Source organism: Monopterus albus, unplaced genomic scaffold (genome assembly GCF_001952655.1).
Source record: "Monopterus albus unplaced genomic scaffold, M_albus_1.0 scaffold82.1, whole genome shotgun sequence".
Lineage (NCBI taxonomy): Eukaryota > Metazoa > Chordata > Actinopteri > Synbranchiformes > Synbranchidae > Monopterus > Monopterus albus.
Window position 1 is genome coordinate 93,987 of NW_018127962.1, and position 27,861 is coordinate 121,847.

The 27,861-nt window shown below is 38.3% G+C and overlaps 2 protein-coding genes across 3 annotated transcripts; both read left to right on the forward strand.

Annotated features, from left to right (window-relative positions):
• Positions 1 to 1,002: 1,002 nt before the first annotated feature.
• mapk15 (mitogen-activated protein kinase 15) lies at positions 1,003 to 11,303 on the forward strand. 2 transcript variants are annotated; one of them, XM_020606880.1, is made up of 15 exons: positions 1,019 to 1,110; positions 1,392 to 1,536; positions 2,755 to 2,853; positions 3,845 to 3,874; positions 4,643 to 4,733; positions 5,385 to 5,515; positions 6,046 to 6,209; positions 6,379 to 6,518; positions 6,621 to 6,678; positions 7,407 to 7,544; positions 8,016 to 8,121; positions 8,283 to 8,607; positions 8,996 to 9,126; positions 9,311 to 9,463; positions 9,668 to 11,303. In XM_020606880.1, exons 2-15 carry the CDS (start codon positions 1,447 to 1,449, stop codon positions 9,860 to 9,862), a joined length of 1,851 nt encoding a protein of 616 aa, XP_020462536.1. In that variant the 5' UTR covers positions 1,019 to 1,110; positions 1,392 to 1,446; the 3' UTR covers positions 9,863 to 11,303. The 2 variants fall into 2 exon arrangements, with proteins under 2 accessions (XP_020462535.1, XP_020462536.1); XM_020606879.1 differs by having other exon boundaries at positions 1,003 to 1,536.
• A 525-nt stretch (positions 11,304 to 11,828) lies between these two features.
• Positions 11,829 to 27,746, forward strand: grinaa (glutamate receptor, ionotropic, N-methyl D-aspartate-associated protein 1a (glutamate binding)). The gene is made up of 7 exons (XM_020606881.1): positions 11,829 to 11,930; positions 23,081 to 23,420; positions 23,746 to 23,861; positions 24,015 to 24,215; positions 25,159 to 25,284; positions 25,680 to 25,823; positions 26,005 to 27,746. Exons 2-7 carry the CDS (start codon positions 23,117 to 23,119, stop codon positions 26,152 to 26,154), a joined length of 1,041 nt encoding a protein of 346 aa, XP_020462537.1. The 5' UTR covers positions 11,829 to 11,930; positions 23,081 to 23,116; the 3' UTR covers positions 26,155 to 27,746.
• The last annotated feature ends 115 nt before the right edge of the window (positions 27,747 to 27,861 follow it).

A 27,861-nucleotide genomic window follows, 5' to 3' on the forward strand; every position in this document is an offset into this window, starting at 1 on the left:
CCACCCCTGCTCTACAGGGAACTACACGGAGCTTCATTAGACCATTTTAACCTAGGCCGCAATGAACAAAATCACCCGAGAACTTTTCCCTGAGCCCAGACAGGGTCCAATCCTCACCCACACAATTCTCCATCTGTTGTCAAAAACCACTCAATGTCTAAGCAGTCTGCTGCAAAGTAAGATTTATTGAGGAAAAAAATCAAAAACACCCCAAGAGAATTTGTTTCCAGTCCACGGAGTGGAGCAAGTACAGAGTTCAAGACATCCCTTTTTTATATTCTCTATCAAGTCTTCCTTGTCCAGGGCTTGCTTCATCCAACCTTTCTCTCTGACCTACTTAGGGATATACTGTTATTTCATTGGTCAATATAGGTTTCTAAAAAAGATAAAAATGGCCTCATATGAAAAATGCTAACTCCATCAAGTTCAAGGCTAGGTTACAAGATTAACATCCCTCATTTCATAACACATCAAAACAAAAATCCCTCTTTACATACCTTTACAGCTAAGGGCCATGCCTGGTGACCCCCCTACTGCTCAGTCATCAAGGCCATCATCCTTTATCAGTCTGGGCAGCTGTCCAAGCAACAGGCTGATAAGCTTTTATTTCTCACTCTCTTGCCTGTTATAAGTCTACCAGGGTCACTTCACAGTCAACTTTCTCAATACAGCCTGTACACTTCAATGTTAAGCAAATATAATGAAATTAATATAGTGAATTAAAGCAAATAAAACATAATTTTCCACATCCCCCAAGACTTTTGAAAAGGTCTTCCTGTCATCCACAGTGTTAATAATGTCTGTTTACAAATAATGGAGTTCAATGGGTAAATTTGGTTGAAATATTAAAGGAGGGTTATTTAACTTTGTTGGACAACACACATTTGTAAGGTAGAGTAAAAACAGTGTTCCATATTCTTCCATCAAGAGTCTGGTATGTCCATGTTTAACAGCTATTGTTCTTGTAGTGAGGGAGTTTCTTATAAAGGTGCGGCGGCCCCTTTAAGAAGCAGGCTGCCGGGTATTCGTTACCAGGACGACAAGAAATGACAAAACTTATCGGTCGTCTGTTAACAGCGGCAGTGAGGGAGTATCCAGACTCTTAGTAAGGTTTGGCTGTCACTTTAACAAATAACAGCAAAATATGTGCTACATACTTGAAACGCAATTTCAAGGCGCTAAATGGAAGTGAAAACTAACCGGCTTCTCGACCGACACTGATTCAGCCAGCAACGCGGCGTCTAGCAGCAAGCAGAAGTAGCTAGCTCAAGGCTCGGTTGTGTTGCCAGATAGGACACAAAGCTATTGTGCTGTTGTGGAAGTTATCAGTGAAATTGAATGCTGTAGCACGTTTGCCATCCTTCACCTCGAAGTCTACTGATCTTTTTCAGGATTAATCTGAGTATGGTGAGGATTTTTGCATGAGCAGAAGAATAAACTATTAAAATGAGCAAAACATATGAATCAGGAAACGTCTCTGAGGTGGAGGAGCATATCTCTCTGAAGTATGAAATCAAGAAGAGACTCGGAAAAGGGGTGAGTGAGTTTTTGCAAATATATTGAAAAAAGTCAGTTTATAAAATTTATATCAGAGCCCTTTATTGCACTGTAGTGTAAATCCCCTGTATTTACACAAGTTTCATAAGTTGGCAACAGTTTTGCTTCCATTTCAATTTGCAGGAGTTACAAGTGTTGCAAAGCCCATTTTAGATTCACATTTTAGTACTTTAGAAAAACTCCAGACCTAAGTCCTACCAGTGTTGTAGGCAAGGGGTTTATTAACTTTTTTCCCCCAGATCAGCTGATCTCTAGCCCCTTTTGTTTTTCTCTCTACTGGTATGGTTGCCAAATGGCTAAAAATAGCCTGGTTTCTTTCCATGGATTGTCCTCAGAGACTCACAAATTGCTGCTCAAGTTTAAATGGCCAGGTGGTAACTGCCACATAGAAATATCATATTGGCTAGACATAGCTGAGCACAGCCGTGACTCATGTTACACAGCCTAAACCTGTTTACAGTTGACTGGCAGCCTCCTGTGAAGTGAAGATTCAAATTGCTAAACTAAATAGTGAGTAGCACCCTGCTAGCCTAACTGGATGGTAAAAGTGCTTTTGTAGCAGTGGAAATGACTTTAAATTGCTTGGAATAAGCTGTCTTTTTGTATAAAACTCAATTTTCAAATGTACCCCCTATGAATGTACATCATCTCTTCTCCTGGAGCATGACAGAGACAGAATCCCCCATCCGCTGCGTGAGAATCTGATCCACTGCCTCCGATGACAGTACTGCTCCTTGTGTCACTATGGCAGTGTCACCACTGCCTCTGTTATGTTTGACTTCACTGCCGACATCAGCACCCTCTTCACCAGTCAGGGCCCTAGCTACTATTGTTGACACTGAGGTTATGTTATAGTGTTTTTTTTTCTACAAACAGGATGATCAGAAGTGCAGTACATATAATTTAAAGCCACATTTAGAGACTTTAATATTGGGGTTTTTTAGAGGCACATACCAATATTTTTAGGCTGTATGTCCTGTTCTCTTCACAGCCAACTGTGTTTGGCACAGCTGCTCAAGACGCATTATTACTATTTCTAAAGTTCTGCAGCCCTGGTCATAGTTTTTCCCCATTTTAGTTGACTGTATTTTTTTAACAAGTTGACATCCTGCTGTTAACTATTTGTTAATGCTGGACTTAGTACAGAATAGAAGCCCACAATTAGAAGGAGTGATATGTATTTTGTGTCTGTCTCAGGCTTATGGCATCGTATGGAAGGCAGTTGACAGACAGACAGGTGAGATTGTAGCTGTGAAGAAGATCTTCGATGCCTTCAGAAACAGGACAGATGCCCAGGTGTGTACCATCAGTTCTAGAGTAAATGAAATTATTTCCATAAGTGGGGTAAAACTATGGAATAATTTAAGTGTGGACATAAAAAACAGTAAGAGAATTGATGAGTTTAAACATAAATATAAAGGTATGTGTCAATCAAGATATATGCAAGAACAGGTTTAACGATTAATCAGGTGTAACATTGTGGGTGTGGTGTAAGAATGTTAACACTATGTAATATCTCTACTTGTGTGATGTAGAAGATAATTACTAAAGTATGTCATTATGCAAGAATGTTAACAGTCTGTAATATTTTTTAGTATATCACTAGAGTGGTGTAGAACAAAATTATCTATGTAGTAATACTGCTTGCAAACTAATGATGGTAAGATGATGTTATAGGGTAGGACTGGATAAGTCTGACTTCTTCCTACTCCGTTCAAGCATGTACTAGGTATAAGCAAATTGATAATGCATTTGTGGATTTGTGTGAAATTATGTGTGTTGACATATTGACTGTCGTTACATGTTTGAGAGAATAAATTAAATCAAATCAAATCAAATTAAGCTATTATGGAAAACAGTTAAATGTGCTCATATCTGTAAATCAAGCCCATGATTCCCAGTCATTTTGACTTGTTTTTATCTTTTTGGTCTCTTAAATTGAAATAATGCCTACTTGCAATTCTTTTTCCAAATCAATTGGAATGTAATCATATTATTAGAATTATCCAGTTTACACAACAACAAAGAGGAATGCCTGAATAAAATTGTGTAGCAATTTCCTGCCTGAATAAAATTGTGTAGCAATTTCCTGCTTTCATAGTCTATTAACAGCACTGCAACCTCCTGAGGGATCCTGACTCTCAGGTTTGAAACCAAACTTGTTTGAATAGAGAGATGAGTTTGGCTAATAACTAAGTAGAACGGGATGCTTTTGTGTGCCTAGTTTATGGCTGCAAATTGTTTGTGGAGTTCACATCCTGACTGTAATTTTCTTTCTCTTTTGCAGCGAACATTCAGGGAAATCATGTTCCTCCAGGTAACAATCAGAATGGTGACTAAGTTAAATAATGGTCATCTCAATGTCAGACTATGTCCATTATTTTCTCTTTTAATTTTTTAGTGTATGAACTGTATAACACATTAGAGACACTTGTTCTTCTTATGATATAGAGAAATTGTGCCCACATAACAACAAAGAAATTCACATTATATGCCTATTCTCCTTTTCAAATTTAACATTTTACAGGCACATTTTTCCAGGCCTATAGCTCCACTGATTTCCTCCTTGACTATTTCCTCATTGTTGAAAGGTTTCTTAACCAGTTGTGTAGCTGCTTAGTGGATGAAAACCACCAAACAAAAGGTGTACCACTACTGGTACAATTTGCACTGTGACAAAAGTCCATAAGATGAAAATATCTGCATAATGGAAGATATGGTATTCAATATGGTAAAATACATATGAAGAATGAAGTACCTACAGGGTTTTGATCCTTTTTCTAAATATTCAAAAGGTCCAGGAAACATGCAATTAGCAGCAAACATGTAGTGCTCTCATTGTGCATTATATCCTTGTGTTGCATATTCTTGTTCCACTCTTTTTCTGCTGACCTACATACATGTGACCGTGAGTTGCGTCATTGCCCCCTTATCAACTGTTGTCATCTACTAGTCCCTGTTTACATAACCTTGACACAATATACTGTATGCCAGTTATTAAAAGTCAAACAATGACCACAGTGTGCTTTCTATGTGTGTATTTTTCCATGGTTTCTATTACCAAACATTTTTATCCTGTGTGCAGGAGTTTGGCGATCACCCCAATATTGTCAAACTTCTAAATGTCATCCGAGCGCAAAATGATAAAGACATTTACCTCATCTTTGAATATATGGGTGAGTGTTGGAAATTCCTGTGGTGCTTAATTTACAGAGCTGCACAGCAGTGACACACAATCAAATACTAATATTTAGTGTTACAACACATTCACATGGGCAGGGCTGCAGTGGTTCTTAGCTGTTTAACTTGGCGCTGAGGAAGCTTAGATGTGTGTCTAACTGTGTGGAAGGGCTTTTTTTCCCTTGGCTGTATGCACTGTTACTGCTGAGTCCACAGATTGGCCTCCCCTTCTCTGCAGACTAATCTGTGATTCCACTGTTTCTCTCAAGTATTTCAATATCAGAACATAGCTTGGTTTAAATCAGGGGTGGCCAATTCCAGTCCTCAAGGGCCGCTGTCCTGCTTGTTTTCCAACTATCCCTGCCTGACCTGCTGCTGATTACCTGGCTCAGGTGTGTTCAGCCAGTCAGAAGCTGGAAGAAGGACATCAGCCCTTGAGGACTGGAATGAATTGGCCACCCCTGGTTTAAATCATTGTGTGTGTGTGTGTGTGTGTGTGTGTGTGTGTGTGTGAGACTATAGAGAAGCATATGTTTACCACCTCTGTGCTAAAATCATGGTTTGCTGAAGATTTGATTTACAGTCTAATTGGTTGATACTGTATAGCAGAAATATTATTATTATTTGTTTCTCTCTGTTTGTACCAGATACTGACTTGCATGCTGTAATTAAGAAAGGCACCTTACTGAAGGATATCCATAAATGTTATGTGATGTACCAGCTCTTCAAAGCCACCAAATACCTGCATTCAGGAAATGTTATCCACAGGGACCTTAAGGTATGCCAGTTATTTTATCAGGGGCGAAAATACTGAAGACTTGTAATGAATGTCTTTGACAATTATGAAAAACTATTTTAAATCCAGAATCTATTGCTGCATTACAGTATATATACATATATTATTTTGTTTTGTAGTCAATGTAAATGCATAATATATAGCATAATATTTGAAATAAAGCATTTATTTATTGCATATACATCTAAAGAAATGAAGCTACTGTAAAATGCAGTTTGTATAATGACATTAAGTAAGTCTGCAGCAAACCTATTGATGTGAGTGCACATCATGGTTCTTCAGCCTACAAACTAGATTATTGTTTCTCTTTTTTTATGGGAGTTTGCTGCCACATTCCTTTTCTTCTCTTATTTTCACTCCTTGTATAATTTCTGTTTTCATGCCTTGGACAAACTGTGAACCACACACTGTAATATCTGCTCAATGACCATGCTGACCTTTGAGTAGATACATGAAAATCAAACTATTATTTTCCTTGTGAAAAATGTTTCTCTTGTGTGTGTTTCCCACAGCCATCCAACGTGCTGTTGGACACTGACTGTGTAGTCAAGCTGTGTGATTTCGGCTTGGCCAGATCACTCAACCAAATCCAAGAGGACAGTGGGAATCCTGCACTGACAGAGTACGTGGCGACGCGGTGGTATCGAGCTCCTGAGATCCTGCTGGGATCCACAAGGTATCAGCTATGACGAACATCTGTTGTCAGTATCTGAACAACATCTTAGGCTTGTGCTTGTTCTTCACAACAGTTGATTTAATAATGATGTAGAAAATAGATATAAAGTGGTTGTAGCAGCTGTTTTGAGGGTACCAGACTGTAAAAGTACAGTACATCTTGTCCAAAGGTATACTAAAGGTGTAGACATGTGGAGCCTTGGCTGTATCCTGGGAGAAATGCTGCTGGGAAAAGCCCTGTTCCCCGGGACATCCACCATCAACCAAATAGAGAAGATTATGAGTGCCATACCACACCCTAGCCCAGAAGGTAACTAAAAAAACTCAGGTTCATTCAATCCCCAAAAACTGTACTTTTAGTAAAGAACATCATTCATTATTCTGAATGAATTAAATGCAATTTCATTTTCAGATGTCGTGGCAATCAAGTCTGAATACGGGTCCTCTGTCATTCAGAGAATGTTACTGAAGTAAGAAAACCTTTGGTATTTTTTATGTTGTGAAAAGCTCACTGTGTACACATCATGTTAGCATTAGTGAGGTTCTTTTATCATGTGAATCTGGGAATGTAAATAACCAACAGTGTGTCTGTTGCATGTACGTACAGTTCATGCTTGGCCTCATTTGGACCTCCTGATCACTCCTGGCACAAAAGGAGTTTAGGGACTGATGATAACAAATTTATTCCCCTCCACTGGGAGGACTATTATAAGGGCCTACAGGTGGAGGCAGGGCTCATTACATGCTTGGGGAGCAGTAACGCTGATTATTGCAGAGATGCAATGGTGCAGCAATGACAAAGCAAAATCATAACCTGAGCAATGTCAACTTACAGTATCTAGTATAGACCCTCTTGTTGCAAAGGGTACTTTGGATATGTGATGCAAAAAATGGATATGGATATTTCATGCAGCTGGGAGAGTCAAATTGTCTACCTGAACTTACTTTGTTATACTTCTGATTTTTGCATATGACAGTAAGTTTGTAAATTGACAATATCTGTTTGTACTTTAGAAACTAAAACTTAAAAACTATATTTCTATTTATCAGTTTTTTTAATCTTTCAAGTAAAATTTTGAAAACCCCAATATGGCCAGATATTATCCATCAAACCTCCTGTCTATACCCAACATTCCTCTGAATTTCTTCCTCCTCCTGCTTTTTTGTATTTAATTCTGACTCCTCCTCCTTTCACCAGACCACAGGTGCCTTTGGGGGATCTTCTCCTGCCATCTGTGCCTCCTGATGCTGTGGACCTATTGAAGGGTTTGCTAGTTTTCAACCCAGACAAGCGGCTGACTGCTGAGCAAGCCCTCCAACACCCATATGTAGCCAGGTATTAAGAAGCACACATTCGGGTCGATTCATGGATCAATAGATATGGTCAGGTTTTCAGTGTTTAGCTGTTTCATTTTGTCAGTTCAACATTGAGAATCAATCATTTCTTCTCAATGCTGTGCTGCCAGTGCTAGATTAAGATAAGTATTATACCGTTTATGTTGTAGTTGAGTCACTAAAACTTGAGTCCAAGTCACCAAAGAACAGAGTCAAGGTCTCGTTACCTGAGTCCAAGTCAAGGTCTACATTAAACACTGACGCAGTGCTCACCATTTTAAAATAAGTTTACTTACTGTGTGCAACACGATAGCCAAACAAATGCATTCATAAGTGTGCACACACCCACACTACATAAAAGTATGCTTCAATGGAAGTGTGCTGAAGGCAGAATCAAGTTCTACAACACTGTGTCACTCTTACTCCAATAAAGTGCAATCACTTATCCATAACTTTGTTTCTGTCCCTGCAGGTTCCATAAGCCAGTGAAGGAGCCAGCTCTTAACTATGATGTAGTGCTGCCAGTGGATGATGATATACAATTATCAGTGGTTCAGTACCGCAACAAACTTTATGAGGTATAGAGTGACTCAGCGTTTAGGGGTGAAGTTTAACTAAATTTTTACACAGTAAGCCATATTAAATACAGTAGTGCAGTAAACTCAGGCAAATGATTTTTTGAAAATTGATATGATCATACTAACTAAACCTAGTAAATTGCCCTCTTCTTTACCTGCAGATGATACTGGAGAGGAGGAATAATCAAGGGATGCTAAGACTGATTCAGCCCAAAGATGGAGACTGTGCCGGTAGCAGGGACAAGCCCAATGTGAAAGACTGGGAAGAGAAAGGCCCAGTGGCAGGGAGCAGTGATAGTAATGTCAACTGTGAGGGGAAACCACAACATAAAAAGACTGCAGAGACTAATCATGTGCCTTCAGACACTGGGATCACCAAACCTGGGCCTACAAATGTATCCACCCCACCTGCTGTGGAGAAGATGAGCCCATTAGCTAGCCCTGGCGTGGGAAAGCTCACATTTAATCCCATCACACATGCACCAAGTATGTGAGGATGTATCTGTACAGGTTCCATGCAGGGCTGGGTATCAAAGCTAAGAACTTTTTTGGTTTTGACCAAGATATACTTGTTGCATTCAGTATCAAAAACTGAATATTCTAAAAGCTTGCATTAAATTCAGTTATAGACTCTTGTTTTTTTTTTTCTTCAAACTAAGTTGCCAAAAGAAAGCTATCACTACAGAAATTCAAATATTGTATCAGCATTAGTATCAAAAAATTTAAACAATGCCCAGCCCTACTTTCACATGTTCACAATAAAATCTAAACAATGGAGTTGCTTTTAATTTGCATACTGTAAATCTCTCAGCCATGCAGTATACATGCACATTCACTTGGCTGGAAAACACAAGCTCTGCTTTCCTTCATTTAGATGGTTTTGTTCGGAATCCAGCTGGTGCTCCTCATTATTACCACTCTACTGCAGCTTGCAGGAAACCCATAGGACAGACCAGTAATGGCAGTACAACTACATCACCAACAGAGAGCACCAATGCTAATATAGTAAGCACCAGACCTCAGTACACTTACTATTTAATCGATATGGTTTTCTTACGCTGCAAAGTAATCTTATTTTCTTTAGTTTTTAAACCCATTTTATTTTTGGCTATTTGCAATCTTTCCCACTTATGCTGCTTCTGTTGCTCACTTTAAATCTCATTCTGTCTTTTCTCCCCACCCTCACTAGTCGATGGACCAAATTCTCCAGCGTGGTCGTTCTGCCCCTTCGGCCCATAACCGTTCCTTCTCCGTGACCCTAAACCAAACCCACAACAACCCATTAGTGCGCAAGGATGAACCATCACTGTCTCCTGGGCTATACGTCACAGCTGCCTGCCTGGTCTGTCCATAGCGTCTCAGAACATGTCAAATATGATTCAGTGCCAGGATGCAGTATCATTCTGTTTACATACATGATGAAATATTGATTTTAATGTAGAATATGTTTGGAAAGTATCTGGATATTTTAAAGTTTGATCTCAAAAAAGCTATAGATGGAATGGCTGTCATGGCAGGTCTAACTTTCTTTTTTCTTTCCTTATAGAACCAGCGCACTAACTCTCAGGTTCGTGATGCTCGGCCTCCGCCTCGGTTCAACAAGAAAGTATTTCAGAATAACTGTAATGTGGCAGCTGCAGGGGACCCTCGAGCCAAGCTAGGCAGCTATTCCCAGGCCTATGGTACCATCAACAAGACTGAACTGGACAATTTGCTTCGAAATCGCCCTTACAACCGTTAACTGCTGACTGGGTCAGTGGTTACATAGGGGCTGGGTGGCACATGTTTAAACACACAACAATGTTTGCCTTGTGATATGATATTAAGCACTTGGCAAACTGAAAGCGATCTTATAAAATGAAACTGTTAAGACTATCAAACACCTGTTGAGTACTGTGATTGTACCCACGGAGACATGGATTTCCATTCACTGTCAATGAAAGTGAATATATATATATATTTGTAAGATCCAATAGTGAAGGTTTGTATTACATTTATCATATTATGCAACTTACAGCAATATGTACATGTGTGTACTTTCTTCAGCATACTTTGTTCAAGTGCTTCCCTCACAAGGATGGATTATTAGTCAACTGCCTGGATCTCCTGGTCCTGTTTTCATTGAGTGTGTGGAGGTGTGTAGACACCAATTCCACACATTATTTGTTGTAATCATATGTACAGAGACCACATGTGAAAATTCACCTGCCATACATCCCTAAAGACATTTGAGGTTTACCCAGAAATCACAAACAGGAAGCGGTATGAGCCCACTGCGCGCTTGAATTAACCATGATTTTTCATATTGATCTCTAGAGCTAATGGCCTGTAGGCCTTATGTATTAAGTACATTAAGCCAGTGGGTTTCTGATGGACACAGCATAACTGTAAACATGCAAACCATTGTTTGAATTTATTATATGCAGTAAGGAAATATTTTCATGTGAATACAACAGTAATACTGCGATGGATTGGCGACCTGTCCAGGGTGTACCCAGCCTTCGCCCGATTGCCGGCCGGGATTGGCTCTGGCCCTCCCCGTGACCCCTTTCAGGGACTAAGCGGTAGAAAATGAATGAAAATGAACAACAGTAATAATCCTATTTGCTCTAGTAATGTGTATAGAATGGAAAAGGTGTTTCTTGGACCCAATTTATAATATTTAACAAGACACAGAGAACTGTGGCAGCAATATACCATAAAGGTTAATAATAAACTGAGGTACTCAAATAGTTTACTTAGCAAAAGTACTTGTATAACAATGTAAATACCTCCATTACAAACAGCCCGGCATTCAAAATCCTACTTACATATGTGCAGTAAAAAATACAAATGTACTATACTAGTACATATCACTGCAAAAAAAGGACCTCTGCTCATATGTTATTATACAGTAGGGTTATTACATTTTTAGATTGCTAATACTGATACAACAATGTGTAAGTAGCATTTTGCTGTTGTATTTGGTCAAAGTGGAGCTAGTTTAGACAAATGATTGGTCACAAGGTCAGTCATAGGAGTTGAGAGATGATTAATGGGGTGGGAAACAAGAAAACAAAGGTTTGTAATCATTTTATAAAGGTTTCATAAATATTTGCTTTTCTCATGAAATATACTTCTTTTCCTCACTGGGCCTCAAACAATTACTGAAATAAGTGTGAAGTCTAGAGGGCAATTAACTGGAATTGTTAATAACTCAGACATCTGAAACATGACCCCAAGTAGACAAAAGGTCCCAAGCCAAAAGGTTTAGTCTTGTGCATTAAACTTTATAAGCTTATCATGGTTTTGCTATGTAATATTTTAATCAGAAAAGTAGCCAGTAATTATAAGAGTAATGTGATGAAGTATGTAGAATATTTCCCTTTGAATAGTGGAGTAGTAGTATAAAGTAACAAATGGATTTACTCAAGTAGCCTAATTAAATGTAAATGTAATATACTCTACACCACTAATAATAAACCACATGACATGACCACATGTAAAGAGGCATCATGCGGAGCTCTCCGGACCTATCTGGATCATTCCATTGCAGTATCTTGTTTGTAAAGCTAGTTAGAAATCTTTCATTGCACAGTTAAGGTTTTTTCTCGCATGACCCATAACGACGTTATGGAAAACATGTATCCTTTACGACAGCAGCTGAGATCAACTGTGTCAGTGTGTGTAACAACCGGAGATTCCCGCATGTCACGTGACCACAGTTTGTGTTGTCGTCAGTGGCTCTCGGTTCAGTCCCATTGAGACCACCCGGAGGAGGAGGAGGGATACTTTGTGTTGGCAGCTATTCTGAAGTAAACCCCTTAAAGGTATGGCTGTCATTCTTTTGTGAGAATATAATAAGCGTGTGTGTGTATTTTGCAAGTAGAAATTATTATTTCATTTAATTAATATGCTGGCTGTACGGCTTACATGCAGCGCTTGGCTAGCAATGGTCAGCACCCTGCCTGTCGCCAGTCGTTACTTAATGTTAGCAGGATAGAACACGGTAAATTAACATAACTAAATTAATATTAGCATGACTGTAATTGCCAAGATACAGTTATCTTACAAAGAAAGGTAGTTTGGCCTCAAAAGGAGCGGACAGCTCAACATCAAACGTGGGCGCGCGGCGTGTGATCACTGTCCTAAAAAAAAACTTGACGTTATTTAATGGTTTCATCATGGCGAGCTAGCTAACGTTAGCTGACTGTTTCTGATATCGATCGCCTGTTCACTGTCAGTTAATCCATGTTCCCCTGTAATGATGCTTTGATAGCCTGGGGTTATTATTTGTGAATTTAATGTAAATGATGACTGCAGTGTCGCATTGATCTCCGCTGGTAAGGCCCAGATGGACGTGGGCCCGCTGCAGAAGGTGCACCATGAAAACGAGGCTCGCTGTTTATATTGGTTTCATGTTTCTGTTGTGGTTTGCAGTCGTGCATAATCTCTTAACAGATGTTTTTCCAGATTGCTTTAGGGTAGTATTCCATGCATTTTCAACATGTTCTAAGTCATTACATATAATCAAAACCTACTGTGCTTTTGAAATAACAGTTATAGATGTCGGATATGATAGTTCTGTAGTTGATAATCGATTGTTTGATTCCCAGAGAAATAAAGTTTTATATTAATGATCAGTTAGTTTGTTTTTTTCAAGCTAAAATGTCATCACTCACTGGTTTTCAGTTTCTCAAATGTAGGCTTTACTGGTTTTCTCTGTCTTTTTTTTTTAATTATTTGTTGTTGTTTTTTTGCTAATTAAGAAATTAAATATCTGACAAAGTATTTCAGCACAATCCTGCAGCAATCATGTGAACAGACTGCTATGGCAGTACTGCCTATACAGTGGCCAATACAAATATTACTGGGCTAGACACCATGGTGCAAATTCTCTAATGGTTGATTGCAAAACAAAAGTTTTTAATCATAACATCAAAAGAACAGTATTAATGCTGGTGTATCATCCATATCTTGTTTCCGTATATGCACATGTTCTCTGTGAATTTCCAATGTACTGTCTCCATTGGCCAAAAACTGTCCTTTGTTCTCTGTAGTCTAGATCCTGTTGTCTTTTTCAACTTTCCCATAAATGGGTTCTATTTACAGGTCAACAGTGTTATTTGTTGAAGTTCTCTTTTTGCAGTCTGGCTGTGCTGTTTTGACTGACATTAAAGGAATATACCTGAGCATGACATTCATCAGCTTAAACAAATAGCCCCTGCTCCTCTGTGACAGATTGGTACCAGGACAATCATGATGTCATCCAGAGCAAATTAGTTTTCTCCCTTAATAGTATTGATTTAGGTTGACTTTGGCTTTGCTTTACTGGTTGCAGTTTCATGAAATGTTGATGAAGGGATTTTGAATGAATACTTTTTCATTAATATTGAGTGCTGCAGTAAAACGATTTCTTGTGGGTAATCATTTAACGGAAGAACAAGGTGAGGAGAATTCAAATAATCAAGATTTGTGGATGTTTCTGCTGTTGTGTCACAATCTTGCTGTGACACAGATCTGAAGTAACTCCTTGATCATTGAATATTCACTGCAGCCATGGAGATAACCACCTCATCCTGCAAAAGCTATTTATGTGCTTGTTACCTTTTGCTGTTAATTGAGTTGGAATTGGAGAGGAGGAATAGTCACTATTTTGGATAAGTCGGTTTTGCTTGCACTTCAGTTCTCTTTGATAAGATTTAGATTTTTGAGGATCAGTGAGCTTATATTGATCAGACCAGAGCAATTAAACTGAGCTATCTTGCCGACACCATATGCTGAAATTGCCAACTCCTTACACCTTGCAGGTCAAAGATAAATAAGCCATGTTTTGTTCGAGCTATGGCTGGGCTACAGCGGTGTGTTTGCTGCCACCAGGGAAAATAACTTTTTTCTTCTTACAACAAAACACTTTTGACTTGTAACAACGTTTGTTTCTTGTTATGTCCTTATTTTGTTTAATCAGGAAGGGTTTTAGGATATTAAAATACTTCTTGTCAATAGATTCAGCACAATAAAACACATTCTTCTGATAGTGTGAAGTTGTTAAAACTTTTTCATTTTACAGTTTACTTTTATAAAGAGAATTTGAGATTTAGTTTACTGTGGCAGTACTCCTGTATTAACTTACTCAAAGTGCAGCAACCTGTCACAACGTGAGGTGTTTGCAGGTTTGACACAGCCAGAGCTGCTGCTGCTGCTATGATGTAGCATGTATTGTACCAAACTTCTGCACTAGGTGGCAAATAGGGGCTGAGAGCAACAAAATATAAAATTGAATCTGCCACCTGGTCCAAGTGACATTCATAATAGGATTCAAAACTGTTATTGCTTCAGGTTTGGTTCAGCTTCAGCTGTGGTTGGTGCTGTGTGTGTGAAAACCTTATAAAATAGCCATGCAAAGCTTTTTCACTCCCCACAGGTTGTGAAACTGTGTTGCTTTATTACCACAGTCACTGATCATGTGACCTAAACAGCACTTTTTTTTCCTGATGATGACTTGGTGAAGTCCTAGATATTAACATATAAAAAAAAAAGTATATGGCATCATCTTTAAAACAAGTGGTGTTTTCATCATGTAATCCTCTATCAAAGATCACAACTTCTCACTTTGTATAGGCCCCACTCTTTTGTGCATCTTTTCCTGTTTGCTTACTGTGTTTTCTGAGGTTACCCAGGCATGCACATAGCATGCTGCATATGGGTTTGTCCAGGTATTGTGCTGGCCTAATTGTGTTAACACGGCTGTCTGGTTAGCTCGCAGAGTCTCCGTCTTTGACCTAATTCCCCTAGCGATAGCTATCAACAGAAGCCAGGGATAATGGCACTGTCTTTAACCACAGTGTCAAGGCGTCTCTCCTAAGGATTTGAAATGCTTATAAAACTGTACAAATAGTGCCTTACTAACTCTGTTCACTTTCACCAGTTCTTATCTATGGAAGTGAAACTGTTGCGGTTCTTAATCTGACCTTGTGCACTTGTGAGCAGAGAGGGCACAAACTCTGGATGTGCTTTGATGAAATGCCTTAACCTTTCTCTTGTAAAAGTTTTACTTTTTGGTAACAAGCGTTTTTTTTTTTTTTAAGTAGATTTGGTCTATCAAATCAACAAGCTGCATTCATGTGATGATGTCGTAAGCACATTGAAAAATCAGTCTGTTGTCAAAATATCAGAGAAGAAGCCTGGCTGTAGTGACCTGACTGTTTCTGGCACTTCTGCCCCATTCTCTTAACTGTGTGTGGTGTGTTACTTTGGATTATGCAAAGTGATTCATCATGCACAGATTAAAAACTACATACAGTCCTGATGAATTAAGTTGTAAAACACTACATTTGAAATGACTTCTATTAAGCATAATTTACAAGACTTTGCTAAAATCTGGAAATAACTAATATGATTAGGACAAGAAATTCAATGTTTAATGAATTTTAGAGAAAAATCACACTGATATGATTTTATCACACAAAAGTATAATCTTGTTTCTTTATGGAACACAACCAACTTTAGTAACGTAACTAACTTTAGTAAATTAAGTTAATAGACCTAATTTCATTCAGTTCATTTAACTTAACCCTGTCAAGTCTTTTGGACTCATAAAACAAAGTTCCCAACTTATTAAACATGAGTAAATCAAATTTATCTAAATTAAGTAAGACTAACTCATATGCATCTTCTTTATACAAATATTACCATTTACATTTCTTTAACTCGTTTTACTTTAAGGAAAATTATTAGAATCAAGTTGTAATAACTTTAATCTTAGTTGTGGTTACTCAAGTCATTCGAGGAAACTGATTGCCTTAAACCTTTTAAGTTGCAATAACACAAAACAGTACACTCATGTCTGACATGAACTCAAACTATTTATTTAATGCAAAGAAACAAATTTCATCCTCCACTTTTCCTTGGTTTATCCTAAACCTAAGTTTTTACAAGACCTATCCCATGAAAATAGAGATTTGACAGGTCACCACTACACTGCCAGGGGTAGATGATGAGCCTATAAAACAAATACAACAGTAACTCAGATTGGTATAGAATCATATATCATCTGTTATGACATTTTAACCACAAGCTTACAAATCCTAATTTTCAAACATGTTTAACGTGTCTTCAGCATTTAATGAAAAACAAAAAATACAAATTAATAATGTTTGTTATTAATTAATAATAAGGTTATTGTGCCCATACCTATCAACCTTCTTGATTATTTAACAGATTTAGAACATCTGGATTTTTTTTTATATCACTGTGTACTGGAGTAACTCTATAGGATGAAGCTGGTGTATAAAATGTCAGTTATTAGTAAACTATGAAATGCAACTTGCATAATAGAACTAAATAGAAATCAATTTCTCCATGTGATAATACAGAAAGTATAAAAATAAAAACCAAGCAGAAATTGAGCTTAACTATGACAGACTAGACGTCTTCCCACTGTTGAGCGATCTGAGATGAAAAACAAAAAATACAAATTAATAATGTTTGTTATTAATTAATAATAAGGTTATTGTGCCCATACCTATCAACCTTCTTGATTATTTAACAGATTTAGAACATCTGGATTTTTTTTTATATCACTGTGTACTGGAGTAACTCTATAGGATGAAGCTGGTGTATAAAATGTCAGTTATTAGTAAACTATGAAATGCAACTTGCATAATAGAACTAAATAGAAATCAATTTCTCCATGTGATAATACAGAAAGTATAAAAATAAAAACCAAGCAGAAATTGAGCTTAACTATGACAGACTAGACGTCTTCCCACTGTTGAGCGATCTGAGAATCACCCGTTTAAATACACAGGCTAGATATCAACCTAGTGGCCATAGTTCAATGTGTATGGGCAGGACTCTAAGTAAAATGCCCAGAACTTGCTCTTGTTTCCAATTTTTTTTTGCATCAAAGCAAAAACAATTTTTCATAACAACATGCTAACAAGGTTCATTCCAGTTCATTTCTCAAGGCCTGTAACTTTGGTTGGAGCTGCTTCCTACCATCATCAAGATTTAAGAGGACAACCTGTATGAACTCAAAGAAGCCACTTAGCTTCTCAGGGTAGCTCAAATGGAGAGCATAGATCAGTCCAAATAAAATGATCAGTGAATCTGGCCAAGATCTGTGAGACATTACGACCTGATCCTCTAGGACGATTGACATGTGGTGAGTTTCAAAAGGAACTCCTGCAAGCACCTCCTCTTCACTGACCACTGCCACTAGAACCACTGCTCCCTCCTGGGTTGCCTCCAACTCATCCTGAAAAAAGTTACACATGTTCGGAATATGTGAGTGTAACTAAACAAATCAAGTTTATGAAAAGCCTAAAAATGTAAAAAAAAAAAGAAAAAAAGAAAAGGACAAATAAAAAGAAACCCATTGCCAAGTAAGCTTAGAGTAAAAGATTATTCAGGTGAACTAATATCAGTTAGTCCTTGCACAGAATTGGGGAGTTATATTACAGGTTTTAACTTGTTGATGTTTGGCTCAGAATATCTGATAAGGTGACTGGTTTACAGATGTGGCCTCTTAGTTTTACAACCCTATGAACTTAATCAGGATATGCTACTAATTTGCATATTTGGCAAGTTGCACATGCTTTTATACTGAACCTATTAGTAAAATGTTCACAAACAATGCATTTGTGTTCTACCAGAAATATTTGACTTCTTACTTTGCTTCTTTACAGATATATGAATATCTGAACATGTGAGCCATGGTATGCAACCCCACTTAAGAAAATATTGTCACATTATCAGTAGAAATTGTCTGTGCCCCCAAATCACTAGCCATTCCTGTCCACAGAAAAGACCAGTACAAAAACTGATGGTTAAATGACACAGAGTCTTCTAAAATCTACACTTATGTCCTAAACTTCAACAGTCAACACTGAGTTAAGGGGGAACACAGGCCTATCAAGACTAAATAAGTGAATTATTGACATTACACTTATTTGTCCCATGGAAAAAATATTATGTGGAAGCACCAAGTATCTTTCTTGTCTCTATAGCACTCCAATCTGTACTCCAATATACAATTTACTTGCACAGACAACTACCCAACACACTGCATACAGCCATAGATGACATCAGGTAACATCTGGGCCATAGAGTAAAACAGACATTACCTTCAAATGCTGTCCAGTTTTTCAAAGAAGGTCTAGTTTTCATGGACTGGCCCAGACAGATCTGTAGTCTCCTTCAGGTCACCAGGACAAATGCCTGAGGGTGGCTGCTCTGTATGTCATAGTTTTTTGTTTTTTTTTATTCAGACACTGGAATGAAATGTTTAGTTGTGAGAATAAGTTTACTTGACACTCTGTAAGCAATGTGTGGCATTTGGTGACTTAGCTGGCTCAAAGATTTCAGCATATGGCCCTTACTTTTATGATCTCTTAGCTCATATGACCACAAATGCTCAGTATACCAAGTCTCAGTGTTTCAGAAGAAAAAAGATGTCATTTTCAATAAATAATATTTTTCTGATCTCCTTAAACTCAGGCAAGGCAGCATGTGCCCCAGCATAAACAAACATGCCAACCACAAAAGTTGTGCCGTCAGTGGTTGCCTGTTTTGTTCCATATGCAGCTGTTTGTGATGGTTGATAATAACACGTGTATCGGTAGGCAATGAATCAACAAAGATAGACTCCACTTTTGAAGTCTGCACTGGTGGCCTGAAAAATCTTGGTGATGACAAGTAGAATGCCATCATGTTTGGACGTCTCTCTGCCAAAGTTTTCAACACATTTTTGTAGTTATGATTGTCATGAACAATTTTCTTGAAAACTTTGTGCTTCCCTTCAAATCTCATTGTCCAGAGATGTACCAGAGGACCAAAGCACTTAATGAGATGAGGATAATGCTCAATGAAATGGTTGAAATTCTGAGCCAGGCTCAAAGCTGTTATAATTTTCGTCCTGTGACTGGTATTAGGCCACTTTATTAAGCGTTGACCTTTTTCAGGCGAGAAAGTAACCACTTAGAGTGAGAATAGGTGGTCAGTCTAGCTAAGTAATGCCAATTTAGGAATTTGCTCCGACGTTTTTGGAAATGTGAGTCCCCGCTAGCGGCCCAGTTTCATCTGGGTCAGAACAGAGTGCGCACATCAGGTGTACCTGGCAGAAGGCTGAAACTCAGACTAACACAATGAGCAGATATGTTTAGGGCTGTAACTTCTGCCAGCTTATTCTTGAAAAGAGTGAAAATATCCATCATGTGGTGATATAGTCCAAGTCCTGTTTGTTCTACAGCCCGAAGGCGGGATTATTTAAATCACTATTGGCCTAGTAACAAAAACAAGGCAAATGTAAGCAACAAAGTGTCACTTTTGAGAAACAAAAAATGACTCATTTTGAATGAAATTAACAATTCATCTGTATTCTAAATAGTTGCCTATTGATTTTCTGGTGATAGACTAATCTATTCATCATGTATCTTTATTTACTTGTGCACAATATAATTTATTCTTAACAAAAATATAAAACTTCCATGCCATATTTAGCACCATAAGTGCATGGACAGCAGGATTTGTGATTTTTATTTATTTATTTTTTATAATGGCATCAAGTGAACTCTGAGAAAATAAGTCAACGGAACTAACAGGAATTATATCACTAGTACTTACGATGGTCCAAAACTTTAAATGCACTCAAAACAAATGAGTTATTACTACAACCAGTCATTTCTGAGTTAGATTAATATCAGGGGAATGACCCCTATTTCTTTGGAAGATTAAGTTATACTAACTTCTTTTATTAAGATATACTGTTAGGTTTTACTGTGGGTGCTGGTGGAAAACATCCTCTGTGGTGTTATGGACACTATGCTCCATGATTTGTGTATGGTAGACTCATAAACAGAGAAGCTCCACAGAGTCCTTTAAGCCTTTAACTGTTAGTCTGGGCTTCCTAATATACTGAGCATTTGGTTTTGTGATTTGGAGTTATCTGTCGGAGTTAGCTGGGCATTCACTTCCAGGGAGAGTAGCCACAGAGCTAAATCATTTCCACTGTAGCCGGATTAATATCTAAACTCTCTGAGATTACTTTGTAACCCTCTCCATCTTTATGTCAGTGAACAGTTCTTGATTGTTAAGTCTACTGAGACCTCTTTTTGTGAGGCATGATTCATATCAGTAAACACTTCTTGTGAATAGCAAATTGAAAATATTTGTTTTCATAAGTCATAGAATCTGTACCACACACCTTGACTCATTCTTCACTGATTAGACTCAGGTTTAATAACGCCTGATTCCTTTTAGCCACATAGGTCCACATACTGTTTCCAGCCTACACTGTGAACGTTTTAATGATTTATTCAATATGGCTAAAAACAATTAAGTGATTGTTTTTAGTTAAACTCAATTGTGTTATTGCCAGCTCGTACTCAATTCACTGACAGATGGGTTTTTCAAATACTTCCACTGCGGTACTGAGCGCAGTGTATGCCCCCTTACACAACCATTGTTGTCCAGAAAGCTGCAAGGGATTTGGCTCCTCAGATAATGAATGTAATCTGTTATGATCTTAATGGAGACTGTCAGTATGAAGTAGAGCCAGCACTCACCGTGTTTGCCGTCACTTATTGCACTGTCCTACTGATGGAAAGGCAGACATCGTGAAGACGCATGATAGAGTCTGGGCGAAATGAGCAGTGATCCATAATGCTCGGTGCTAATTCAGTACGACTTGGAATTAGGGGAGGAGAAGAATGCAGAGTGATAGAAACAGTAAATGTGACTTTTTTTATGTGATCTGATCTGTCCCTGAAGAGATATTTTTGTACTTCTGTGTATTTTAAGTGGTGATGTGTCTGTGAAAATAGCATGAGGACAAAGTGTGTTTCTATGTTAGTGGTAGTTTAAGATTTTTATTCTTCTAAAATATGTTAAGAGAGAGAAATTAAATCAGAATAGCTTTCATGAGATCCTAATGATTGTTGGTTTGATCCTTGTGTCCTTTTGTTGAAGTGTCTTACAGCCAGACATGCCTTATATAAATACAGGCTGAGTAATGGTAATCTGGCTTATTATTGTAAAATAATAATAAAATTGTACAGTAAGTTGAGAAAACGAGTAATTGCAAAAATGATGTTTTGATTTGAATCAAATTTCATGTTAATTTTGTTTGTTTAATCTCAAGAAATCAATTTGTATGTGTTTGCTAAAGAGGGGAATTATGAGCAGCAGTCTGAGGAAAGAGAAGTACCTAGTACAATGATTCCAAATAGTAACTATTAATCCAAACTCTTTCACTCCTGCCTATTTTTGATTAGAATTCAGGGGCCTATACCACTTAATAACAAGAAACATTCTCAGAACCATGGAGTATTTAATATGACATGAAATTAAAAACAGCATACACCTTTTCTGCTGCCAAAGAAAAGAAGAAAGGTAGTTAATGTTTAATTCAGTGGTATTTCACTGCAAAGTAGCAAACAATCTATTATAGCATACAAGGCCACAGGTCAGAGAGTCGCTCTAATCTCCAGATAAGGGATTTGCATCACTGCTCTGAGAAAAGAAGCTAGGGGAGGGGCATTTGACCGTTATGACCGACGACACGTCTGAAGACACACAGCTCTGGCAACAGCTGCTAAGAGAAGTCCAGTCTAGAACCCTGTAGATTTATGAAGTGAGCTAATGTGTCAGTGGTGGTAACTACAGTTCATAGAAAGAGCTGAGTGCACAAACAAGTTTTCAGAAAACATTTTTATTTTAAAATCTAATCATCAAAGAATCTGCTGGTTAAACCCAAATCTTTTAGTTTTCTTTCTCACTTAAGGAACTAGATAATGTTTGGCCTTTTTCTTTAAAAAGTGAGTTAAGCAGCTCAATTATCAACCAAGTTTCTAAACAATTTATGAATGATTGACTGTTTAAGTTAATGTCAGTTTTACCCAGCCAGGTGGGGGTGGTGAAGCGAGTAGGGGAATTTGGTAGCAGAAATGAATCAAGCCTTGAACTGTGGTTTTAACGGACTCCTCCAAAGTTTCATGGAAGTAGAGATTTTGAAAATTATCCTAAGTCTGTAGGATGCCTACAGAAGTAAGAACTGTGGATTCTTGTTCATTAACAGGATGCCAGCGGAAACCTTAAAATAAACCAAGGTTACATCCATACACAAACCTGGCTTTATGGACTTAGCCAGTAGAGAATTTAAAACTGAGATGGATGGAGCAGAAGAAATGAGGAGATGCCAAACACTGTTCCCACTGATGCTGACAGTGTTGCCATGGGTGCAGGTGGTGCCATGGTAACCAAATGTATTATTAATCTACTTTGGTTCAGGAAGAGACCTGACATACTGACCATTACTACAGTGCCCCTCCACCGACCCGGTCCCTGTACATCTGTGATCAACATGTTTCTGTTTACCGTACATTGCAATCTATAATGCCAATGAGGCAGCTACATGCATGACCCAGACCTGCACACCAGAGCACAAATCTCTCTGGAAGTGAGGTCAGATTTAAAAGCTGATTGGTGTTTTCAAATGTACTGTGCAGGTTTCACATAAAGGCCTCCAGTAAGCAGAGGAAAACTTCTGAGCCAAAAGCCATTCCCCTAATTGCTGACTAAAGTGGGCACCAGTCTGACTGTACAGTGGTGCATAGGCCTGTGCTATTTAAAAAGGAGAGGTAAAATGTTACAGCAACTGGAATTTGCTGTGAGTAGCAGAGAGACAAAGTGATTTGTCTGTCCTCTTCCTGCTGCGTTGTTTGATTGCCTGTCACTTTATTAATCAGGTAAATGCAGTGTTTGTGTCTCTGCCAATCTGGCCTTGATGTTGTACTGTTATTACTTCTTCTCTGCTTTGTTTTGGGAATTCTGACATGCAAAAAGATGTTGAAATTGTATGAATATAAGGGGACATGTTTCCTTACCTGTTGAATGTGTATTTGTGGTGGAAACAGAAGGCTTTTTTTGTTTTGTTTTGGTTTTAATCAAAGTCTTTATAATTCTGTTTCTCTCTTCATAGATTGTTCTTGCAGGAGAGTGAGTCTTCACCCACACCATGTCCCAAGACAAGAGTGTATACCCTGGTATGGGTGAGACCAACCCACTTCATAACAATATCTATGGACCCCCTCAGCCAGGTTTCGCCGCGCCCCCTCCCAACTACAGCCAGGCCCCAGGGGGAGCGTACCCACCAGCAGCTGGCTATGGGCAGCCTGGCTTCACCCAGGCAGGCCCGGGTTTTGCCCCTGGTCCCTTCCCTCAGATGCCTTACCCCCAGATGCCCTACCCACAGGGACCCTTTCCTCAGGGGCCTTACCAGCAAGGACCCACACAGCCCAGCTTTCCTGGAGACTCCATTCGTGAGTAGTTAAACTGAGGATTGGAGGCATTTATGAATAGACTTGGCCTTTTTTTCCCCAGGTCACCTTGTTTTTATTATTTGATACCTGAATGTGTAACACAAGCAGTGTGTAACATGTAAATAGTGGGATTCTACCTCATGTCATTTGACTCTGCATATGCTTTGTTTTCAGTTACTTTGTGACAGAACTATTATGCGCAGACTTAATCAATGAGATGATACAGTCGCTGTGCTGAAAACACCACAGACATGCATGTTTGTTTAGCCTAGTGTTTGCCAGTTTTAACTGTTAATGTCAGCCTGATGTTGTTGTTGTTCATCAGCACCTGCCAGCAGCCCTGGTTATCATGCTGATGGGCCTCCATCTTACTATGACAATGAGGAGTTCACCACCTCTAGCTTTGAAGACAAGAACATCCGACAAGCTTTCATCCGAAAAGTAGGTCTTTTTCCATGTCAATCAGTTTGAGTTTGAGTCTAATAAGTAAGCAAATATAATGTAATATATATCATGTAATATATCTGACATTTATATGAAATGCCACCAAAGCATATATTTCTTCTTAAAAACTGTTCTCTTCTTTACTCCCAGGTCTTCATGGTTCTCACCGTGCAGCTGGTGGTCACTTTCTCCTTTGTTGCCATCTTCACCTTTGTCGATGATGCTAAGAAATTTGTGCGACTTTATCCATGGACATACTATGTGTCCTATGCAGTCTTCTTCGTAGTCCTAATTGTCCTCAGCTGCTGTGGAGAGTTTCGCCGCAAGCACCCCTGGAATTTGGTTGCACTGGTAAGAACCTGCCCTAACACCGAATAATAATGTGTGGAATACCCATTGTGAAAGTCTGTAAAATAAATGACAGGTTCAAGCTTTGTGGACACACACACGGTGTGTACCATAGCACTACACAGTGGTTTGAATTGTCAGACAAAACATATTCAAAGCTGCAGATGCTCCTGAGAGTCAAATAGGCTAAATGCACATGTGACTGTATAACAGAAGGCCAACCCTCAGTGCAATACCTTTTAAATATATCTGTATATATCTATATGAAAAACTGCATGTATATTTCTGTATTTATAAGTATAAGTTTTCTTTTTTTGTGCACAGTCTTATCTAGTTTACTTGTCGCCTTACGGAAGAGCATTGCACATGCACATTGAGAGCCACTGTACCAGAGTCAAATTCCTTATGTGTCCAGCACACTGGCCAGTAAAGCTGATTCTGACATCCAACAGGTGCTGCATTAATTAATAGTGTCAAATTAAAGAACACAAAGTAGCTAATGTATGAGCCTTTAAGTGAGGGTGAAGGTATTTTTACCCTAGTGTTGTTTTGAGCATTCAAGTTACCTAGCTTGGTGCGAGATACTTGGCATGAATGTAAACCACAGAGCGCCACAGTCATGGCATCACATTCAGGCTAGTCTCTGTTCTGTTAACTTCACTTACTCATCTGTTCAGCATTTGTCATGTTTCTCTTGATTTCAGATCGCCAACAATTACAGCAGTTGAAACCTTCATGAGTTTAAAGTTAATCAAAAATTTTGTTTTAGCATCAGAAGAACTACAACTCCACAAGGAGTAATTACTCTTATCACAACATGTCATACGAACCAATTCTGATCGAGGTTACATTGCTCCTGAAAAGGGTGTTTTGAAATTGTCATCTGAATTTAAAGCATGTGAAGTGTGTTATGAGTGATGTTAATGCGACTGTGTTTTCTCTGCAGTCCATCCTGACCCTGTGCCTCTCCTACATGGTGGGCATGATTGCCAGTTTCTATAACACAGAGACTGTCATAGCTGTGGGTATCACTGCAGTGGTCTGCTTCACTGTCGTCCTGTTCTCACTGCAGGTCAGCACTCACCACGAGCCGCTTGAATAAACATATTCAAATGCTCTACATGCAAACAGACAAATATAGTCCGTCTGGTTCTGTGTTGTTGAGTTGTTAGGGAGGCAAAAGTGAGGATTGGTTTTACAATGATGTGCTCAACCCAGTCCATCTCACATACTTCCCACTGAAGATGCACTCTTAAACTGGGATGTCTTTATCTTATAATTGTTAAATTAATTTAAAATAAGGAATGTTCACAACACTGTCTTTGAGGTTCATAAATTATCAAGACTGCATTTGAATTACATTTTCATAAGCGCTATAGAGTGGTGTGTCTCATGTCTTATCACAGCTCATATTTTCTAACACTTTGCTTTCTGAGTCTTTTTCTTCTTTTTCCCACTTTACAACAGAGCAAGTATGACTTCACTTCCTGTCGGGGCGTGCTCTTTGTGTGCTTGATTGTGCTGTTGCTCTTCTCCATCCTCTGTATCTTCATCCGCCACAAGATCCTACACATCGTCTATGCCTCACTGGGGGCCCTGCTCTTCACCTGCGTAAGTATCATACTCATGTACCATTCTTTAAAAAAGAAGTGGCCTTAGACAGTATATACATATATTTGATATATGTATATGTTCATATTTGATGGATGTTGAAATATCATTTGAAATAATAATTTCATATCTCAAGCGTTTTTTTCCAAAGCATAATACCATTCTTGTTCCTTCTATGCAGTTTTTGGCGGTTGACACTCAGCTCCTCCTGGGCAACAAGAAGCTGTCCCTGAGTCCAGAGGAGTACATTTTTGCTGCCCTGAACCTCTACACCGACATCATCAACATCTTCCTCTACATCCTGGCTATTGTGGGACGTTCCCGTGAATGAGGCTGCACCTTGGAGAGAACAGGGAGATAGAGAATGCCTCCCTTTATCATGAAATGTTGCTAACATGCCCTTTTCTCTGACTTCCTCGACACTTTCTTCACCTTTTCCCCCATGATACTCCTCCTTCCATCTCCAAACACACACACAGTTTTTTAAATAGGTAGTAGGGCTTTGGAAGAGAGGCAGCCTGTCATAAAATGCAGCTGAGTAGGAATTTTGACATTAATATTAATTTTGTCTTGCCCTGAATTTTTACAGCTCTGCTTGCTCTAACTGTCCTCTGCTTCTACTAACACAGATGTCTACATTATATACACTCTCAACTTCCAGTTTGGCTCAGCACATACAGAATAAATCATGTTATCCTGTGGGTGCCTGGTATACTCACCCTGGCCTTGCTGCAGAGATTGAACAGAAAAAAGTGAAGGAGGTATCTGTACTGTTTAGTATTGATGCAAACCAGCTTTGTCTGATAAAAAAAGACATTTGTGCTAGAAATACCCTCCTTTAATCTGTCCTTTTTCAAACTGCTGGTGTAAAATAACTCTGCATGGCAACATTGGAAACCTAACTAACAATGTATTATGATTGTTTAGAACACAAGGGGAATACTCTGTCTTGCTTGTCACAGTTGTAATTAGTGAAGTGTATTACTGTATATGATGCTGATATCCCTCCCGCCTTTTAAAGCCATGCTAGAGTGATTCATATGGATGTGTTACTTGTGGAGCAATGTACTCTGATAGCAGAACTTTGCTTATCCAGTGCAGTAATTAAAATCTTTTAATGGTCTATAAATGAAGATCAGCACTGGATGTATACAACAAACATGACCATAAATTAGTATTTATAAACTATACATATTCTTACAGAATATCATCAATTATTTGTATGAGTCTGACACTGAATCTTTTCTTACCTTCTTCCATTTATTTTTCTATTCTCACCACCTCCTGTTATTCTGGTCATTATCGTGAAGTGACAATTTAGTGTTGTATTTATTTTCTTTCTCGTTAATGTGAAATATTGTAGTTCTCAGATTTCTGAACACTTCAATACAGAGCTGATCCAAGTTTCATAACTATTATGAAGTAGATGGATGCTGGACATGAATGAATTGGTTTGAGGAACTGATCCATTTATTGATTTTTGGCATAGATAGCAAGAGTTGCTATGGGACAGTGTTGATGAAAACAAACAGACTGAAAGTTACAAAGACTTTAGGTTCACTGAAATCATAACTTGCTCAACAAAGGAATCAATCATTATGCACTGAAAGCCAAAATATACATACATCTAAACAAACACAACTTGAATGATAACATTTTTATTCTGCAACTTCTGTTTTGATTTATTTATTTATTTTTAGCATGAACATTTGCATGTGCTAATAATGTACACTGCACAGGTACAGGTATTCCTCTTTTGGAAAGAGATGGTGTTGTTTGACAGCCCTGTGTGTTTTCCTTGTTTTGAATTTTTTTTTTTTTTTTTTTTTACACAGTAACTTGTGTCTGTATCTAACCAAGGTGTAAGTATATATAGAACTCTAGTGGTTGGATGTGTATAAATAAAGTAGGTTTGAGGCATTGTAGGTTTGTTTGCATTTTATATTTGCATTAAATCAAAAAATGAAACTGCATTCCTCTATACTGCTGTTCACTTTTCATTAAAACTGACACAATGTAAAGGTGTTTGACTGTGTGT